This window comes from Bombina bombina, chromosome 9 (assembly GCF_027579735.1).
Source record: "Bombina bombina isolate aBomBom1 chromosome 9, aBomBom1.pri, whole genome shotgun sequence".
Taxonomy (NCBI): Eukaryota; Metazoa; Chordata; class Amphibia; order Anura; family Bombinatoridae; genus Bombina; species Bombina bombina.
Genome location: NC_069507.1, coordinates 27,452,023 through 27,474,292, shown reverse-complemented (window position 1 = coordinate 27,474,292; position 22,270 = coordinate 27,452,023). Strand labels below are relative to the sequence as shown.

The 22,270-nt window shown below is 42.7% G+C and overlaps 1 protein-coding gene across 2 annotated transcripts in view; it reads right to left on the bottom strand.

Annotated features, from left to right (window-relative positions):
- The window catches only part of NDST2 (N-deacetylase and N-sulfotransferase 2), a 232,444-nt gene that overhangs the window by 36,522 nt on the left and 173,652 nt on the right, over positions 1-22,270 (bottom strand). For both annotated transcript variants that reach the window (XM_053691994.1, XM_053691995.1), the window contains exon 5: positions 7,775-7,960. In XM_053691994.1, the coding sequence (XP_053547969.1) occupies positions 7,775-7,960 (186 nt within the window). The remainder of the gene's footprint in view (positions 1-7,774; positions 7,961-22,270) is intronic.

Genomic DNA, 22,270 nt, shown 5'->3' with positions numbered 1-22,270 from the left:
TTATTTGGTCATAACAAGGGGCGTTATGCATGGCGGCAAAAGAACACGGTGTTCCAAGACAAACACTTGCTACCCACAGTAAAATTTGGTGGATGTTCCATCATGCGGTGGGGCTGTGTGGCCGGTGCCAGTACTGGGAATCTTGGTAAAGTTGAGGGTCGCATGGATTCCACTCAATATCAGCAGATACTTAAGAATAATGTTGAGGAATCAGTCACAAAGTTGAAGTTAAGCCGGGGCTGGATATTTCTACAAGACAACAACCCAAAACACTGCTCAAAATCTACTCTGAAAATCATTAAAAATCTGTGAGGTGATTTGAAGAGGGCTATCCATGCTCGGCAACCATCAAACCTAACTGAACTGGAGATGTTTTGCAAGGGGGAATGGTCCAAAATACCTTTATCCAGAATCCAGACACTCATTACAGGCTATAGGAAGCGTCTAGAGGCTGTTATTTCTGCTAGAGGAGGCTCTACTAAATATTGATGCAATATTTCTGTTGGGTGCCCACATTTATGCACCTGTCTAATTTTGTTTGGATGCATATTGCACATTTGCTGTTAATCCAATAAACCTAATTTCACTACTGAAATATTACTGTGTCCTTCAGTTATTTGATGATAGATCAAAATGAAATTGCTGATCCAAACACCCAATTATTTAAATGAAAATCATGGAAATTGTCAGGGGTGTCTAAATATATATATATATATATATATATATATATATATATATATATATATATATATATATATATATATATATATAGATAGTAACAAGGGAGAGCACTCTAACTCAGTATATCAACTGCCAGGGTGCTAGAGTGTAATTAAATATAGCTGAACACAAAACTGGCACTCGCTGGTCTTTCCAAAAAAATCTTTTACTGTGAAAGTAGTGACGTTTCGGGGACAAAGTATCCCCTTCCTCAGACGGAGGGGGATACTTTGTCCCCGAAACGTCACTACTTTCACAGTAAAAGATTTTTTGCCAGGGTGCTTTTAAAACAATGTAATGAAAAAGCAGGATGAAGCACTCACTGGACTCTGTACATCTGTGAACAAAAGTGATTTATTTGTGACGTTTCAGGACCTTAAACCGTCCCTTCTTCTGACGAAACGTCACGAATAAATCACTTTTGTTCACAGATGTCCAGAGTCCAGTGAGTGCTTCATTCTGCTGTTTCATTATAAATAATACAGAGCAATAGCATTCGAATTCCGTACTTGAGTGCGTTTGGAGACAGAAGCAGCTTTCAATAATGTATATCAGTAAATGCATGGTCGTAGTCTAATTCCAGCCAGGAAAGTAGATGTACGCCTTAGGGATCGTTTCTTTTTAGGCGTTGGAACTGCCCATATGGAATATTGTGGACATCAACAACAAGGGAATAAGAAAAATAAAGATATTTTACGTGCCTTTATCTTACCTCATAATTGATTGAGGTTGTTAAATGTAAGCATAACTGATCTTGCAAAATAAAAACCATTTTATTGAAACTGTATTACGCTATGTATCTGTCTCTTGTTTTTCCTCTATGATCCATGGAATGATCTGATACAAGATAAAGATCCTCACCACCATAGAGAAAAGAAAAGAGTCCAGGAGTCTCCATTACTGTTCAACAAACGACACCTGGCTGAAACATCTTTGCAAGAGAGTCCAGGATTTCCATTAAAGGTATACTACGGGAAGTGCAGGATTTCCCATTTAAAAGAAAATTTTACCTCTCGACAAGAGTCCAAGAACCACCTTTAAACCTCAAAAAAGCTGACACCTTACCTCATAGGATTGAGGTACTTTCTGGTAAGCACACCTTACTTACCCTTAGACGAAGAACTGTCGAATTATAAGAAATAATTTTGTCTACGAACTCATTTGATGGACATTTGTACTTTATTCCTATGACATACCAACCTGCAATATATTGATATTACCTAAACATATACACTAATAGTAATCAGCTGTGCGCCCCTTTTGATTTTCTCTTTTTTTATCATACATTACTTACAGTGACAAGGGTACACTGCATCATAGGCAGCACGCACACACTTAACAGTGATCTATACAGAACCCAAACTAGAAAATACGAAGTGTTACAGTTTTTTAGCGCTGGTGCCCCTTCTTGATTCCAAAATATATATATATATATATATATATATATACACACACATACACACACAGTATATATATATATATATATATATATATATATATATATATATACACACACACACACACACACACACACATATATATATAGATTTGATACTAAAGTACCAGCTCTCAGGGTTAATATAAAGCCAATAGGTTATAGAACAATCTCTTTAAAAATATATTCGGGTTTCACCCAGTGCACGTTAATCAAAAAATAATTATGTAGCAACAAGCAAACAAATAGATTATATCCAGCACTACCTATTTCAGACTACAAATAATTCATACACCGTGTCACAAAAGAATGGGGACCACTCCAGGGGCTGCAAACAAAAAGATGGTTTATTTAAACATTCTATCAAAAGTGCATGAAGATCGTTCCAAACTAGGATAAATTTATGATACTAAACAGGGTACCCCCTATATGAGATAAGTGCATGTGTATATGAATATATCTCAAGGGATAGTTGAGCCAACAGTACATATCACATTGAATCGATAATTTCCATAACAGAATCAACAAGAATGAGCAAGTGTCCATTTAAGATTAACTGTGACTAATTGGCTATGCCCATATGTGAGTTCATATCCTTCAGCAAGAAGTGTGGCTTGGTGTATTACCTCAGTCCTCCCAGAGTAATGCAATATTACAACGTGTGCATACTAGTTCACCGGACCAACATGACGGTCCTCAGAGCTGTGTTGTGCATATACTCAACGGACCTATGTTACCCAGATATACATCATATATATATATATATATATATATATATATATATATATATATATATATATATATATATATATATATATATATATATATATATATACACACGCACACACACACACACAGTCCGGTGGTCCGATGAGACTAAGATAAACTTCTTTGGTTCAGATGGTGTCAAGCGTGTGGCAGCAACCAGGTGAGGAGTACAAAGACAAGTGTGTCTTGCCTACAATCAAGCATGTTGGTGTGAGTGTCATGGTCTGGGCCTGCATGAGTGCTGCCGGCACTTGGGAGCTACAGTTCATTGAGGGAACCATGAATGCCAATATGTACTGTGACATACTGAAGCAGAGCATGATCCCCTCCCTTTGGAGACTGGGCCACAGGGCAGTATTCCAACATAACGACCCCAAACACACCTCCAAGACGACCACTGCCTTGCTAAAGAAGCTGAGGGTAAAGGTGATGGAATGGCCAAGCATGTCTCCAGACCTAAACTCTACTGAGCATCTGTGGGGCATCCTCAAACGGAAGGTGGGGGAGCGCCAGGTCTCTAACATCCACCAGCTCCGTGATGTCGTCATGGAGGAGTGGAAGAGGACTCCAGTGGCAACCTGTGAAGCTCTGGTAAACTCCATGCCCAAGAGGGTTAAGGCAGTGCTGGAAAATAATGGTGGCCACACAAAATATTGACACGTTGGGCCCAATTTGGACATTTCCACTTAGGGGTGTACTCACTTTTGTTGCCAACGGTTTAGACATTAATGGTTGTGTGTTAAGTGATTTTGAGGGGACAGCAAATTTACACTGTTTTACAGGCTGTACACTCACTACTTTACATTGTGGCAAAATGTCATTTCTTCAGTGTTGTTACATGAAAAGATATAATAAAATATTTACAAAAATGTGAGGGGTGTACTCACTTTTGTGAGATACTGTATATATATATATATATATATATATATATATATATATATATATACATATATACACACACACACACACACACACATACATACATACACGTTGATTGGAGCAACCATGTTAGTCCAGAGATTTAGATATCAAAATAACAAGAGTATTGCATTAAGCAATGATACTTTTTTATTGGACTAACTATACATTTATAAGATGAAAAGCTTTCGGAAGAATGTCTTCCTTTTTCAAGTCTGAAGTAATACTGATCAATTTGATGGAATTTACAGATTATATCTTAAAACATAGGATAGCTAAAAAGACAGAAAGTGTTACAGAGGTCTGAATGCAGGGGGTGTCGTAAAAATCATGATGGGGGTTTAGGAGACAGACAGTGTCAGTGAAGGATAACAGACAGGGGAAAACAAAATTTATGCTTACCTGATAAATTTCTTTCTTTGATACGGTGAGTCCACAGAATCATCAATTACTGTTGGGAATATCACTACTGGCCAGCAGGAGGAGACAAAGAGCACAACAGCAAAGCTGTTAAATATCACCTCCCTTCCTACAACCCCCAGTCATTCGACCGAAGGAAAAGGAGAGAAAGGAAATAACACAAGGTGCAGAGGTGCCTGAGGTTTAAATAAAACAACTGTCTGAAAACAGGGAGGGCCGTGGACTCACTGTCAAGAAAGAAAGAAATTTATCAGGTAAGCATAAAATTTGTTTTCTTTCTTAAGACACAGTGAGTCCACTGAACCGTCAATTACTGTTGAGAATCAATACCCAAGCTAGAGGACACCGATGATTAGGGAGGACAAGACAGGTAACCTAAAAAGAAGGCACCACTGCTTGCAGAACCTTTCTCACAAAAGAAGCCTCAGCCGAGGCAAAAGGTATCAAATTTATAAAATTTAGAAAAAAGTGTGCAAAGACGACCAAGTCGCAGCCTTACGAATCTGTTCCACAGAGGCATCATTCTTGAAGGCACAAGAACAAGACACCGCCCTAGTGGAGTGAGCTGTAATTCTCTCAGGAGGATGCTGTCCAGCAGTCTCATAAGCCATACGGATAACACTTCTTCTCAACCACAGAGAGAGAGAGGTAGTAGTAGCTTTCTGGCCCTTGCGTTTCCCAGAAAAGCAAACAAAGCAGAAGACTGACGAAAGTCCTTCGTAGCCTGCAGATAGAATTTAATAGCCCGTACGTCTAAGATGTGCAACAAACGTTTTTGATGAGAAGGAGGATTAGGACAGAGAGAAGGAACAACAATTTCCTAATATTTCTGTCCGAAACAACCTTAGGAAGAAAACCAAACTTGGTACGGAGAACTGCCTTATCTGCATGAAATATGAGATAAGGAGAATCACACTGCAAAGCTGAGAGTTCAGAAACCCTCCGAGCAGAAGAAATAGCAGTAAGAAACAAAACCTTCCAAGATAATAACTTAATATCTATGGAATGCATAGGCTCAAACAGAGCCTGTTGTAAAACTTTAAGAACAAGGTTAAGGCACCAAGGTGGAGCAACTGATTTAAACACAGGGCTGATTCTGACTAGGGCCTGACAAAAGGATTGTACATCCGGCACGTCCGCCAGACGCTTGTGCAGCAGAATGGATAGAGCAGAAATCTGACCCTTGCGGGTACTAACAGTTAACCCCTTCTCAAGGCCTTCCTGGAGAAAAGATAAGATCCTTGGGATCCTGACCTTACTCCAAGAATATCCTTTAGACTCACACCAATAAAGATATTTAAGCCATATCTTATGGTAAATCTTTCTAGTGACAGGCTTACAAACCTGAACCATGGTCTGAATGACCGATTCGGAAAATCCACGCTTAGCTAAAATCAAGCGTTCAATCTCCAAGCAGTCAGCTTCAGAGAAACGAGATTTAGATGAAGGAAGGGCCTCTGAAGCGGAAGATCCTTCCTCAGCGGTAGTCTCCACGGAGGTAGAGACGACATTTCTTTTAGATCTGTATACCAGATCCTGCGAGGCCACGCAGGAGCTATTAGAATCACTGACTCTCTCTCCTGATCCGAACAATGACTCGTGGAAGGAGAGCAAACTGAGGAAACAGATATGCCAACCTGAAATTCAAAGGAACTAGCCAGAGCATTTATCAGAAAGGCTTGAGGATCTCTCAACCTCGAACCGTACTTTGGGAGCTTGGTGTTCTGACGAGACGCCATCAGATCCAATTCTGGTAACCCCCATTTGGTTGTTAACCTGGAGAACACTTCCGGATGGAGTTCCCACTCCCCGGGATGGAAAGTCTGTCTGCTCAGAAAATCCGCTTCCCAAATGTCCACTCCTGGAATGTGGATGGCAGGCAGACAGCAATTGTGAGCCTCCGCCCACTGGATGATCCGTGCCACCTCCTTCATGGCTAAGGAACTCTGAGTTTCCCCTTGGTGGTTGATGTAGGCCACTGAGGTTATGTTGTCCGTCTGGAACCTGATCCTCATCCTTGCACTGAAGGCAAAGAGAATGACTGAGGGTTGTGGGAAGGGAGGTGATACTTAACAGCTTTGCTGTGGTGCTCTTTGCCTCCTCCTGCTAGCCAGGAGTGATATTCCCAACAGTAATTGATGATTCGGTGGACTCACGTGTCTTAAGAAATATATGGTTATACACAAAGCATATACTGACATAGTTATATATCAACATAGAATCAATATGTATAAAGATGTGAAATTAGGTATAAAGGGGAATACAAGATAGTCAAAAAAAGGAGAAAGGAAAGAAAAAAAAAAGAGGGTAATAATAATAATGATAAAAGTGTGGACATAGGCTTACCTGCGTACTTATCCATAGAGTGTGGAATATACAATGTAATTGACTACAGTATATGAAAGTACATTACAAATTTTTTTGATAATGGGTTAAGAAACCAGAGTCCACATTTAGTCCAGAATTTAGCAAGTTGAAGTGCATTATCATTTTCATTTCAAAGGTTTTTCTTTCCATGGTGTTTTTGAAGTTGCCTCTGAGAATCTTGATTTTGAGGTTTTGGATGGAGTGGTCAGGTTGGGTGAAATGGTGACCAACAGGGGTACACTATTTTGTTTTACAGTGGTTTTTGATTGAGTGTCTGTAAGTTCATCCGAAGGTGCAGTTTTTGACTTGCTTCTATAATATAACATCCCACTTCACATGCAGTGCAATGTATCATGTATACCACATTTGCAGATATACATGAATATGCCCCTTTAATGTTATAGGATTTACTCTTGTGATTAGCTGTGTTGCTTTCACAAATGTTTTGACATAGTTTGCAGAGAGCTTTGTTGCATTCTGGGTGTAGCTTTCTGTGGACCAGTTTCTGTTTTAGGTTGGGTGGTTGTCTGAGTGCCAGGATAGGGGGTTTTAGGCAGGTAAGCCTATGTCCACACTTTTGTCATTATTATTATTCCCCTTTTTTTTTTTCCTTTCTCCTTTTATGATTATCTTATATTCCCCTGTATACCTAATTTCACATCTTTATACATATTGATTTTATGTTGATATATAACTTTATATCAGTATATGCTTTGTGTATAACCATATATTTCCCATCTGTTATCCTTTACTGACACTGTCTGTCTCCTAAACCCCCATCATGATTTTTACGACACCCCCTGCATTCAGACCTCTGTAACACTTTCTGTCTTTTTAGCCATCCTATGTTTTAAGATATAATCTGTAAATTCCTTCAAATTGGTCAGTATTGCTTCAGACTTGAAAAAAGGAAGACATTCTTTCAAAAGCTTGTCATCTTATAAATGTATAGTTAGTCCAATAAAAAGTATCATTGCTCAATGCAATACTCTTGTTATTTTGATATATATATATGCACAGTGTATATATATATATATAAAAATATACACACATATATATATATATATATATATATATATATATATATACATACAAATATTAAATTATATATATTACAAATTAAAGAAAAAAAGTATTCCATCTCACCATGATATCGTTGTGGATGAAGCCCCTTCGGTAGCGTGCCGGTCGGAGGTGAGGATACTCTTCTGTGCTGGTAACCTGAATGTCCCAGACAGATTTCCAAGCTTCATAGAGCTGACTATGAATGGGATAAACACCAGAGTGGTGCGGCGCCACAGCATAACCTAAATCTATAGGGATGCCGTGTTCCTGAAAACAAATAGGTTGAAAAGCGTTAACAGCAGAGCTCTCGTCTTTTTGTCACAAGTCTGTGCATGTATACACCAAGTGATTATGGTCACTATTAAATAGTCTGTGTACAGTAAGAGTATGTTGTAGTAAACCAGGAAAAGCGCCTCTTTATTAGTAAAGCACCAGAGAACTGTGAGTGAGGTCAGTGCTGGTTCCACAAATCTCTGCTTATTACAACTTTACAAGGACACAACATTTATATTTAAACTCTCCATAAAAACATTAAAATATAGTTTATTTTCCTGCTTTTTCTGAAAAACACCTACGTGTATTATTCTAGTTCCTCTCCACTCATAGAGACTTATCATGGGGACATCTAACTGCACCAGAAAGCATCCTACACAGTGAATAGTTAGGTTAGACTAAAAGGTAATATACACTGTCCCTAATTAGTAACAACAGAAAAGACCAGGAACATGAATCCACCAGGTTTTCAAGAGGTTTATCCCTCAGCTTGATTTGCAAAACAAAGTAATTGTGTTAATAGCAATGCACTGCTGGAATACATAAGGTAAGCAAGAAAATGTAATCAAACAATTCCACAAAGCAGGAGCATATAGTTGTACAGCAAACTACTATTTGTCATTTACAGTTTATTTCTGACTGTCTGGTCCCGTTAATTTCCCTTTAAATAAAGGTCAGAGAGGCTGCTACATACTATATAGCTATGCAGAATATGACATTATCTAGGGAAGGTGAACTGGCTAAATGGCTGCTGTAAACAGTAACAAACTACATATATACAAACACTCCCAGATGTCACCAACATCACCAATATTGTGACTTCTTTATTTCTATGCCACTAGAAAAAGCTCCTCAATGGCTTATTAGATGAAAGGAGATAGAGGATTTTGAATGATTTTCAATCACTTTTGGAAGGATTCTAGATTTCACTTGTCAGGGAAATTTAGCTCTAATGCACATTTGCTTAAACAGGTTTATGGTGACCAACAACAAAATAGTTGATTGACAGGCACAGGAGTAACCAAGGGCAGTAGCACCTTCATTAAGGTTTAAATGTGCAGGCTGCAAAATCACCAGTTAAAAACAGGTTGCATTAAAATGGACACTCAAGTTAGAATTAAACTTTCATGATTCAGATAAAGCAGCAATTTTAAACAACTTTCCAATTTACTACCATTAACAAAATGTACAGTCTTTTTATAATTACACTTTTTAAATCATCAGCTCCTACTGAGCATGTGCAAGAACTCACAGAATATACGTATATGCATTTGTGATTGGCTGATGGCTGTCACATGATACAGGGGAGTGGAAATAGACATAACTGAAAAAATGTCAGAAAAAAAAAAAAAAAAAAAACTACTCTTCATTTGAAGTTCAGATTATTGCATTGTGTTTATCGTGCATTTGCTCATTATGCAAATCTACTGTATTTACTGGTGCTTTAAACATAATGAATTCATCAAGTTTGCCTCAAACACTGGTCTGGGTTTTTGGGACAATTTTCCGGCCAATCTAAAAAATTATCTTTTTCTTGTCAAAATGTGCCCGAGTTATTGTAACTTTACCAACATAACTAAACTAGTTTTTCGTTCTACAATGCCTCACTTTCTGTACTGTTTAAAGAGACAGTCTTCTTTAAAAAATTACCTGATAATTTTCTTTTCTTCAGACGGAAAGAGTCCACAGCTGCTTTCATTACTTTTGGGAATTCAGAACCTGGTCACCAGGAGGAGGCAAAGACACCCCAGCCAAAGGCTTAAATACCTCCCCCACTTCCCCCATCCACCGGTCATTCTGCCGAGGGACAAGGAACAGTAGAAGAAACATAGGATGAAAAGGTGCCAGAAGAAACAAAAATAACAGACGCCCCCCCAAGAAAAATTACGGGTGGGGAGCTGTGGACTCTTTCCGTCTGAAGAAAAGAAAATGATCAGGTAAGCATATTTTAAGTTTTTCTTCATAAACGGAAAAAGTCCACAGCTGCATTAATTACTTTTGGGAAACAATACCCAAGCTATAGAGGACACTGAATGCTAAAACGGGAGGGTAGAAAAGGCAGCCCATTCTGAGGGCACCAGGCCCAAAAAACCCGACACCACAAAACCCAGCTTCGTCCGAAGCCGAGAAAAAAAACTTTGGAAAAAAAGGGAAAAGGCCCAAGGACACTGACCCGCAGATAGTCCAGAAGCCTTGCTAGAGACCGCAGGAACTAGACTTGACTGAGCCAACAAGCCTCCAAGAGACACCGTCAACCGATAGTCGGTCTCCTAATAACACACCCCTTACTAGAGAAAGGGATCAAATAACCGTATTCCCCAAAAAGGGGAAAGGACACGGAGCAGACATCCGACAAAGGATTACAGAGAACCATAATTAAAGCACAAATGAAGACCATAAACGGGGCCCAAACGAGCCCCAAGGACATAAGGCGAAAAAACCCAGAGAAACCGGGGACAAGCCAACAGAAACCCAACCAGTCTCGCAGAACAAGGGAGGCAATGCCCAGACCCCAATTTGCACAGAATCCCCGGGATCAAGACCCAGAGACTGAAAAAGAGAAGATCATTCTTTCTTAAACAAAATGCATCCACACCCTAGAGGGTAACTGAAGACGAAGGACCCCAGAAACCGTTAAGACAGCTCAAAATATCTAAATATTCAGAAACCGTAAACCTTGTGCAACAAACTCAGAAAGGTAAACACCTGACGGCAACACCTAAAGAGTCAAAACATTGCATGCTGCTGTCATCCAAGATGACACCAGAATTTGAATACTTGCAAAGCAATTGGAAGCAGATGAGGATAGATTCAAACCCAAACCTACAGCTTGCTAGGCATCCAGCCACCAGAGGACGCCGCCAATACTTCCCACAAGATCTTCAAAGATTTGCTTCTTTTCTTTTTTCATAATGTATAGAGAGAAGCACACAAAGGCCCAAGACAGGCATCAAACTCTAAACCATGAGATCTCCAACCAGGCTTGTGAATCACTAAGCCACAACAGCCAGCACGTGGAAGGAAGCAGAGCCCCCAAAGGAAGGCTCACCAAACCTTGAACGACTCGAGGACAAAATTAGCAGAGCAACAGATCTCAAATCCTGCTCCAAACACCGGACCAGCCCAAGCGACAGACATGTCTAATAGACAGGGGACCCAAAAATTACCCCAACCACATGTCCCCCAGGGAGTGGAAGAATGGGTGGGGAAACCCCCACCCCAACAGAGCTTGGGTGCCAACCCATTTACTCCTCCGAATATAATGCACTTCCAAGGAAACCCCCTAGGACGTGGTACAGAGAAAATTGCAAAATAGATCCTTAGGCAGACCTGGCACAACTTACTTTGACAGTCTCGACACGCAGAATTTACTCCCCAAACAGTTGGTCGAACAAGCCACAGAGCAGCAGATTGCTGCCGCTACATAAATAAAAGACACTTGCTCCGAGAACAAGTGCCTTGAGAGACAGATTATAAGAATGACACTAACTTGAGCGCTAACAAGGTCCAGCTCCTCCTGCACACAGGGCAGGACAACGACCCTCCAGAGAGGGACCCCAACTTCCGAAGAAGTCAAACTACCCCCCAAAGGGAAGGGCACAGATAAGGAACAGCACACATGCCCACAGAGACGTCAAATGCCGTAGACTAATCAAGTTGAAAACCAAATGAAGAATCGTCCGGACACAACTGAGAATATAACAGAAAAAAACTCCCTGTAAAAAGGGAGCACACTCCGTCAAAGGACAAATAGACCCCAATGAAAAACTGGGTCGTGCCGAACCAGTCCGCAGGGTCATAAGTCTCCAGACATCCAATAAGGATACGATACAAGAAGCCTGGACCCAAAGTCGTCTTAAACAACGACACCCCCAGGGAGCACAGACACCCCGTCTGAAAAATCAGACCTCACGGGGATGAGATCCGGGCTAACCCGGAGAAACGGTTACAGGACTCACTCATATGTTCCCAGCCCAAAGGGAAGAGAACACCTCTAACAGAAGGCCAACTCCCCACCAACAAGGTGCTAGGCCGTAGTCACACAACTACTCCAGAGCCCAAAGGCACCAAGGACTCCACACACGAAGTCCAAGACTAAGGGAATAATGACGAGGACAGAGATCACCCGAAGAGAGAGCAGAAGAGACTAGGCCCATAACTATCCCAGAATATCCTTCCGGAGGACCACACCCAAGGAGGAAGAATGCAGAGCATCCCGAACCCTTGTGGAAAAATCCCCTAATCAAAGCTTGGAAAGGAGAAGACAACGGACGGAGTCCAGCCAGTCTCTACCCAAAGGAAAATACCTCAAGAAGAAACAAGTCCTAAAAAGGACAATCCCAAGGAACCTTGAAAGGCAAGACCGCCAGGAACTGGCTGCATGAAGGACCTTCAACTTCCAACCCACTATGAGAAGGAAAGAAAATAGATCCCCCCAAATCTGAACCAACAGAGTATGTCGCAGCACAACCTCAAAAAAATCCCGGCCGACTAGATTGAAAGGTTAATGAGGCACAATCCCCCATGCCCCTAGGTAAACCACGGACCATCAAGTCCTCTCGGAATGCTAGCTGAAACTTGCAAAGAAAAACAAACTTGCAAGAACAAACAAACCCTTACCGGACCAGCCAGGCGCCACGTGTCTAAATAGGCCTTAAGGACAGAAGGGATAGTACCCAGTCAGGACCAGCCTGAAACCAAGGGCCCCCAGCACTGACAAGGCCACACAAGTCACCCCCTAAGAGGGAGAGATAAACAACAGACAGAGGACCAACACGTCCCCATGAACAAACTTCCGCAGAAGTAAACAGTGCGACCACAAAATTGCGAGTATCGATTCCAAAGAAGAAAAATTCCCAAGGGGAATATCATAACAAACATGAGTTTTAAACCAAAAAAAAAATTAATCCTAACCGGATATAAAATAAAAGATAAGGCAACCCGTAGGTTTCGCCCAGGAAGAATGGACACACCCGCAGGACCAGCCTAACAGGAATCCGAATCTTCCAAGCTCAGAACTGGAAATATACTCAATAAACAGACTATAAGATTACTTCATCCCCTTATGTCTAATCATGCATGCCATTCACAGTGGAAGACTGAGGATCCACCACCCCATTAAGAGTGGGATGCTCCAGCAGCGCCAAAACGTGCCTCAGTAGAACACGAAGGTGCGCCAGTCTACAACGAAAAGCAAAACTTACATCTGCCAGGGCTAAAGATGACCCTGGCCCGAAGGTTGACCCCCTGAAGCCTCAGGGACAGTGGCTCCCCCAGAGGGCTGAACTGGACCAGACAATCCCACGCCTGACGAGCCCTGGTTAACTAAACATGGACAATATCGTAAACACACTCCTGGGAGATATAAATGCGCCAGCGCCAAGGATATGGCCATGCAAGACCGTGTCGTAACAACAAGTCACCCTTCAGAGAAGGATAAGCCGCATTTGGGTTACCTGCATGCGTAGTAAGAGTTAGTTGTAGGGAACTCGCCTCGCAGGAAACAGATGGCTCAGCGGCCCCTGGTTCCCAGATCCTGAGGAAGGGAGCACTCTAAAACGGCATTCAAAACATAAATGATGGGCATGTATCAACCGGGCCAATTCATACTCTTTGCAAGAAGTAGAATCAGAATCAGAGACAGTCTCCAAAAAATCAGAATCCTCCATAACTGGGATATTGATAAAAAAAAATATGGAACAATAAGAAAAATGTGACCGGCACCTTACACCACCCTCTGGCTGGGGCACTCACCACCTCCTATGAACCAGACACTAGCGAACCAGAATTTATCCACCGCCACACGGTCAGGAATGCGGAAATGGAGAGCCAGAACGTGACCACGCCCGGTCACAAGGTGTACCGTGTAGTCCATGAAAAAGCGCGCCCGACCGTAAAGGCCGCTTCTGCCATGGACTTGAGAGAAGAAAACAGTCGGAATGGTTTTGCAAGAAGACTCTCCATGCATCTCTGGACTTTCATCCATGTTCTCACTGAGAGGCTGACAGGACTACTTAAAACGTCAGTCCTATTATGAAGAGTACTACCCTCCAAAAGAGACTTCTCTGCCAACCTCCTGGGACAAAAGGCAAAGAATGACTGGGGGATGGTGAAGTGGGAGAGGTATTTGAGCCTTTGGCTGGGGTGTCTTTGCCTCCTCCTGGTGGCCAGGTTCTGAATTCCCAAAACCTGAATTCCCAAAAGTAATAAATGCAGCTGTGAACTCTTTCCGTTTATGAAGAAAATTGTTATTGTTTAAAAAAATGAGACGATTCCTTTATTACCCATTCCCCAGTTTTGCATAACGAACACTTATAGTAAGATAGTTTTACCTCTATGATAACCTGTATCTAAAACCCTGCAGACTGCCCCTTTTGGTGCTTTTTTTTCTTTTTTAACTTTTTACAATTTAGCATTTTAGCTAATTAGTGCGGGTTCTTGTAAACCAATTATTTTCCATAGGAGTGAGCACAATATTATCTATATGGCACATATGAACTAGCACTAGCTACGTGCTTCGTTAGCATCCAGATGCAAAAGGCGGTGGCCGCTCAGGGCTCTTTTTGGAGACAGTGTGCTGTCCTTTCACAACAAGAATTCCAAAGTCTGGATGTTTACAGATATTACTTAGTGTATTTCATTAGAAGGAATCCAACGCCAAAAAGAGCCAAAATCCCTGAGTGGCCACTTTCTTCTGATTTCAGATATTAACGAAGCATCCGAGTGCACATAGCTAACTAGTACTGATTGGTACAATGCACTGAAATAAGGGGCGGCGTGCAGGGGCTTAGAAACAGGCAATCTTAAAGGTTATAAAGAATATTACTATAACAAAGCTGGGGAATGGGTAATAAAGGCGTTATCGATATTTTGAACAAAAAAAAAAGTTGACTGTCCCTTTTAATCAAATTAAGAACATAAATGCTGCTTAAGAATACTTTTTTTAGTTCACTGTCCCTTTAAAGGACCACTCAATGCAGTATAATTTTATTATGCAAAGACAATGCAATAACACCTACTCTGAATTTAAAATAATCTGATTTTTTTTCTGACAAATTTCTTTTTTGGCCCATTTTCTGGCCCCCTGTATCATATGACTTACATTAGCCAATCACAGACTAGTATACGTATATCCCGTGATCTTGTGCACATGCTCAGTAGGATCTTGTTCCCCAGAAAGTGTGAATACAAAAAGACAATGGAAGTAAATTGGAAAGTGTCAAAAACTGCTGCTTTGACTCCTAAAAGTTTATTTTGATTTGATTGTCCCTTTAAGTAAAATTTAAGTCCACGTAAAAGGTTTAATTGTACATAGTGAAATCATTTTGTAATGCATCCTTTTTTTATTTTGTCCACTTTACCTTTATTTTAAATCTAAAAAAATATAAAGTTTTTCCACTTCTCTCACAGTTGCTGTAGTTCATTCCATGGAACGCAGAATCCTAAACCAACACCCCCCCTGCACGGGGATCGCTTAATCAGTGTAGTAGTTCATTTATATCTCTCTGTTATTGGCCAGAGCAAAGGAGATAAAATAAAGAACCCCCTGAGTAGGCTTTTGTAAGGGGTGTGTCCCTTAAATGACAAACAATGTAATTTAACAGTTTTAAAACTTATTTTTTTTTAAACCTTAAAAAAGTAACAATTAATATCGGACGCATATATATTAAAATGAGTTTACTGTCCCTTGGCATCAGGGAAATTCATATACAAGTGAGACAGGAACACGTGAGTGGCATCAGCTTGAAAATGAGACACGTGTGTATACAAAGGTCACACTCGTGTACACAAACATGCTGATACCATATATAGAAGTGAAAATATCCACAAAAACCTACTTGTTCTTTTCACAGAATTTGCATATCCTCCCTTTTGTGTTTTAAACGTCTCTTGGAATAAGTAACTGCAAGTAGCTTTAAAAACGACAGATGCTTTGTAAAGTTGCCCATGGCAACGGACGAATCAGCACGACTTTTTCTAATGAATACACTTTTAATTTTACTAAATTGCTTGATGGATGAAATCCATAACACTTGCCGAAATCAGATTGCTTCTACAAGTGAAAAGACCCTGAAGAATTAAAGTTATTACTGAGAGGTGTTATAGCTTGCTGTTTGAACAAAAACTGCTGCAGTGCCATGTGCCAGGCCAAATATAGACTGGCGTGCACCTATATTATTTGTTTTAATGTCAGTCTGGGGTGTTCTCAGCGTAACTATATCTCTCTCCCCCTCGCCATCTCTCTCCATACCTCTCTTTTGCCATCTCTCTCTCCCCCCTCCCTCGCCATCTCTCTCCCCCCGCCTCCCTCGCCATCTCTCTCCCCCCGCCTCCCTCGCCATCTCTCTCCCCCCGCCTCCCTCGCCATCTCTCTCCCCCCGCCATCTCTCCCCCCCGCCTCCCTCGCCATCTCTCCCCCTCTCTCTCCCCCCTCCCTCGCCATCTCTCTTATCAGGTAAGCATAATTTATGTTTTTCTTCCTAATGGGAAAGAGTCCGCAGCCGCATTCATTACTTATGGGAAATTTAAACCCAAGCCAAAGAGGACACAGAATGCCAAAACGGGAGGGTAGGAGGCGGACCAATAAAAGGCACCAACCTAAAAACAGATTCCCAAGAAAACAAAGTCCCAGTTCGTCCGATACAGGGATCAACAAACATTTTGAAAAAGCGGTCCCAGAAACACAAATCTACCAACAGTCCAAAGAACCTAGATAGAACCACGAGTGGGCCCAACCAAGAGCACCCACCACAAGGACAGCATCTGTCAGGGGCAACAACCCTGCCGCAGCCCCTCAACCAAGCGAGGGACCCCGACTAAAAATTCTCAGAGGGAAGAGACAAGACAGAAGAAAAGGAACACCGTCCAGGGTGACAAAGACAACCCAGAGCCACACAGTAGGCTACACCCGAACAGACTATATAAAAAGTCAAGAAAGGACCAGAGAGAAACAAACGAATCTCAAGGACCAACAAATGCAAAAACAGCGAGACAGCGTGGACACGCGTCGCAATATAAACAAGGATGTGAAGGAAAAAACCCAACCCCAGTGAGCAGGGGAAAACGGACCAAGTCCCACAACCCAGACCACAAGAGACTGAGGACGCCTCACAAGCAAGGAAAAATTTCCGTAACCAGAGAAACGCTCAGGAGAGAGACAGGAAAAGGATGACAAAAACTAGCGGCGCAAAAAAAAAACAGAGACCCCATGCGAAAATGGATACGAAACATCCCGCTCCTGCTCAGCTGAAACTGCACAGAACACTACACCACTATAGGCTGCAGAGCAGTGGAACATCCTTCCTGAATTAACCCTTCTGAACGAAGAGATCCCAAGGAACCAACTTCCCCAGAGGGTTCAGAAAAACGCCTCACAAGGGACCATAAAAGTGCATGCTAGCATTCAAGGAGCAACAGTTGCCCTGGAGACAACAGCAACCTTCTGCAATCTGCGTAGCAAAGCTAACCATAGGCCAAAATAGCGGACCAACAGAACCCCACCCCTACACAAAAGGAAGGAAAGGACCACCAGGCACGCTTGAGCAAGACGACCAGACCCCGGGAAAACCCCAGAGACCCAAGGACACAATCCCTAAGGGCAAGCCCACAAGCATCAGATATAAAATAGCAATTAATCGCAGCTGAGTACAAACTCAAGAACTGCAGCTTGCTAGACAGACAAGCTAACCACTAGGCCACCTAGGCTCAATAGCTTGCCAGAAGACAAGGTAAAATAACTGCAGCTGTTTCCCAACAGCAAACCTTCCTCTTACTAGGCAGCGAAGCTAATCCAAAAGAGACAAGAGTCCCTCAGAAAAACGTGAGACAGGGAGCACGTGTCTCCAGGGCACCCAACCAAATTTACAATGATTGTACAGGCACCGAACGCCCAAAGTGTTGAGTGACCAGCGCAAATCCTAGGACAGAAAGGAATACAGACCTCCCAGAACTCAACAAAAGGGCCAAGACTGAGAGCAACCACTCGAGCCCCCTTAACACAAGCAGCAAGGCAACCAACAAGCCCAACTCATGCGCCGTGACAAAATCTGCAGAAGGCAGAGACAAAGGGGAAAAAAAGAGGTCAAACCGAGCTAGTCCTAGACACAAAAGAGGAATAAGATAAGGGAACCTCAAAACAAAAAGGCCCAGAGCCCATCCTCCACAAAGGTATCAAAACAAAAATACCCCAGACTCCCTAAAAGGGAGACAATAGGACCCATCCTGACCCAACCCTAAATCCCAGGGGCATAACAGGGACATACAGATAGGATAAAGAGCTAGACTGCCAGAACCATAGACTCTCCCCTGAGATCCATGCCGGAATCATAAAGGAGGAAACCAGACGTCCAAAAGTCAATGCCCAAGGCGACACGCCCCAAGCCAGACCAGCTGGTAGGCTATCTCAACGAGGAAAAAAAAACATCAAATCCAAATCCAAGAAGGACCCAAGAGATACTGTGAAATACACCTGCAGCACGAGTCCATTAGTGAAAAAAACCTAATCCGTAGCCCCGAGGCACAGGACTCCAAGAACAGAGCCCACCACGGGCCCAACCCCCCAAGGGGCGATAAAGACGACCAGGGCACCAGTGACAACACCGGAGAGGTCAATCCAAAATCCCATCAAAGCCTAAAAAGCTCCCAGGGGCGGAGGAAGAGAACATTGGCCACCTTCGCATTACAGCCTAAACTACACGATGGCAAAGACTATAGTAGAACCATCAACAACAGCTCAAAAGGACATAACCGCTCCACACGGTAAGGACCACACCTCTCGGATCAGTGAGATACCACCGGTCCCGACGTCGGGTGCAGACTGACACGGGCCAGCCCAAGCGTTTCCGACATCCAGACCCGAAGGTCCAGAAGAAGTGTGTAATTTTTTTATTTTTCTTCTTTTTTTGTGTGTGTATAAAAACAAATAACTGAACAAAAGAATCAGTAGGTCCCACCGGACCAGCCAGGCGGAACATGCGTCACTAACAAGTAACAGGTCACACACAAAACTCCGGAATAAATCCTGGAACAACTTCCTTAGAAGAACTTAAATCAAGCCATCCCAGAATTCCCATAGGGAAAACAGAAAGAAAAATAATCCGGACCGGATAAAAGAAAAACAAGTGCACCCACAGGCATCCGCCCAGAAGGAACTATGTCTCCGCAGGAATTGCCAAACGGAAACCGTAACCTCCAGAGAAAAAAAAAAAAGACTGGGAAAACTAACAGTAGACCGACCGGGGAGAGACACATCCCCCCCTAGCCTATCTCGAAGAACCTTACGAGAACTGAGAAGTCCTCGGACCATAAAGGAAAGGATCCCCCAATAAGTCAAAAAGTCGTAATAGGACACGCAGCCGCACAATCCTAGAACGAAAAGAACAACAAGGGGGAACAAACACCCCGGGGGAAAATATTATAGTGCAGTTCACGGTCTGAACAGCCGGAATAGGCTGGCAGGCAGGCACACAACTGCAAGGAAACGTCAGGGTCATGCAAACGAATCAGCGCCATTAAAATATTAAATCGAAAATGTCCCGCCATCTCCGGGGGAAACAATCCACCCTGCACGGAGGGGACATTAACATCGGGGCCAACCTCAAAAGTAAAAGGAGTATGTGATTGGGAAGGCACCTCCTGAGGAGCAGAGACCTCAGAGGCCAATGGCTCAGAAGGCCCAGGGTCCCCCGAGCCAGAGGGACCCGGCAAACTATCCAGGCACGAGAGACAAGATTGGCAGACTTGCAATAACAGGGTCAAATGACGGTCCTCATCCGGTGACGACACAGAATTACAATCCTCATCCGAGGACGACACAGAATCGGATATAAAAATAGTCCCGGCATTGGAATCCTCCATGGCTTAAAACTGCACAAGATAAATAGAGATTGGGGAAAAAAAAGCAACTGGCACTTGACACTCACAATGGCTGGTGGCACTCACCACCTCCTATGACCAGACCTCAGCGGAGCAGACTTTTTCCTCCGTCGCCACTCATTCAGGAATGTGGAAGGGAAAGAAGACCCACCCAAGCGTAAAAACGCGCCCGGTCACCAGATGCCCTGTGAAATCCCAAAAAGCGGGCAAATAAAGGGCGGCAAAACTAGGCCCACAGAAAAAGTTAAGCAAGTCTGAATAAAATAGGCATAACCCGAAGGTATAGTTTTAGGCCGAGTAAACCACAACCAAAAGAACAAGCCAATATGTGCCACATAGGCATATGTCTCGGCCGCAGAGCTCCTATGCACATACACAAGCAGGTTGAATCACATAAACATGATAAACAAAAACCCTTCCCGTTCACTAATCCACCCTAAGGAGGAATTATCCCATGATTCCCAGATCGATGCAGAAGGTGCCTCAGCGAGGCCCATACTTTACGGTATAATAATCACATTACAGATAACGGAATCAAATGAAACAATCTTACCGGAATCTACGTCGTGGAACAGGAACACGGCCCTTCAAGTGTGACGAATAGTAGCATCGCCTCCGTCATGGACTTGAGAGAAGACAGCATGTAGTGAAACGAAGTTCAGCAACGCCAAGTGATGAAAACGGAGCTGTCAATATGAGTCGGGATGGTGTCGCAGGGGAATCTCCCACTGCATCTCCAGACTCTCGCTTTCGCCCAGGCCCTCCACGAGAGACTGACAGGACTACTTAAAACTCCCATCCCATGTCGAAGGTTAGCACCCCCATAAGAGACATATGAAAAAGAAATAAAAGTAAAATAATTTTAAAAGAAAACTTCTGACACATCTCTGCCAACCTCCTGGGACGAAAGGCAAAGAATGACTGGGGGATAGGGGAAGTGGGAGGAGTATTTATGCCTTTGGCTGGTGGGTCTTAGCCTCCTCCTGGTGGCCAGGTTCTTATTTCCCATAAGTAATGAATGCGGCTGTGGACATTTTCCCATTAGGAAGAAAATTGGGGTTTCATGTCTCTTTAAGAAGTTAGGAAGCGCCATTCCACAAGTGGTGAGAAGTGTTCTCGTTGCACACTTCTGCTCCGCCTGTCATACCTCATTCTATGCACTATTAAGCAACAGGTTTATTAAACATCGCCCTGCTAAACATAAGAGCAAAGACATCCGTTATTGGTAAAAGGTGAATAGATTGTGTTTGTTAGCGCGCATTTATCACCTTATTTTTGTGCCAAGAGATAAGTCTGAAATTAGATTGTTTTTTGTGCTCTCAGTAAAAATAACCAGCAGCAAAACAAATTATTTTTAAAAAGTGTTTGACAGGCGGGAAACAGGCAGCTCACATACAGTTGTTTGTTATATGCTTCAGTTTGAGGTGCGCTCGTCCTTACCAAAGCAAACTGTTTGTTATATACGTCAGTCTGTGGTGCGCTCGTCCTTACCAAAGCAAACTGTTTGTTATATGTGTCTGTGGTGCGCTCGTCCTTACCAAAGCAAACTGTTTGTTATATGTGTCTGTGGTGCGCTCGTCCTTACCAAAGCAAACTGTTTGTTATATGTGTCTGTGGTGCGCTCGTCCTTACCAAAGCAAACTGTTTGTTATATGCGTCTGTGGTGCGCTTGTCCTTACCAAAGCAAACGGTTATATACTTCTGTGGTGCACTCGTCCTTACCAAAGCAAACTGTTATATGCGTCTGTGGTGCGCTCGTTCTTACCAAAGCAAACTGTTATATGCGTCTGTGGTGCGATCGTAAAGCAAACTGTTATATGCGTCTGTGGTGCGCTGTCCTTACCAAAGCAAACTGTTATATGCGTCTGTGGTGCGCTGTCCTTACCAAAGCAAACTGTTATATGCGCCTGTGGTGCGCTCGTCCTTACCTTAGCAAACTGTTATATGTGTCTGTGGTGCGCTGTCCTTACCAAATCAAACTGTTTGTTATATGCGTCTGTGGTGCGCTTGTCCTTACCAAAGCAAACTGTTATATGTGTCTGTGGTGCGCTTGTCCTTACCAAAGCAAACTGTTATATGTGTCTGTGATGCTCTGTCCTTACCAAAGCAAACTGTTATATGTGTCTGTGGTGCGCTTGTCCTTACCAAAGCAAACTGTTATATGTGTCTGTGGTGTGCTTGTCCTTACCAAAGCAAACTGTTATATGCGTCTGTGGTGTGCTGTCCTTACCAAAGCAAACTGTTATATGCGTCTGTGGTGCGCTGTCCTTACCAAAGCAAACTGTTATATGCGTCTGTGGTGCGCTGTCCTTACCAAAGCAAACTGTTATATGCGTCTGTGGTGCGCTGTCCTTACCAAAGCAAACTGTTATATGTGTCTGTGGTGCGCTTGTTCATACCAAAGCAAACTGTTATATGCGTCTGTGGTGC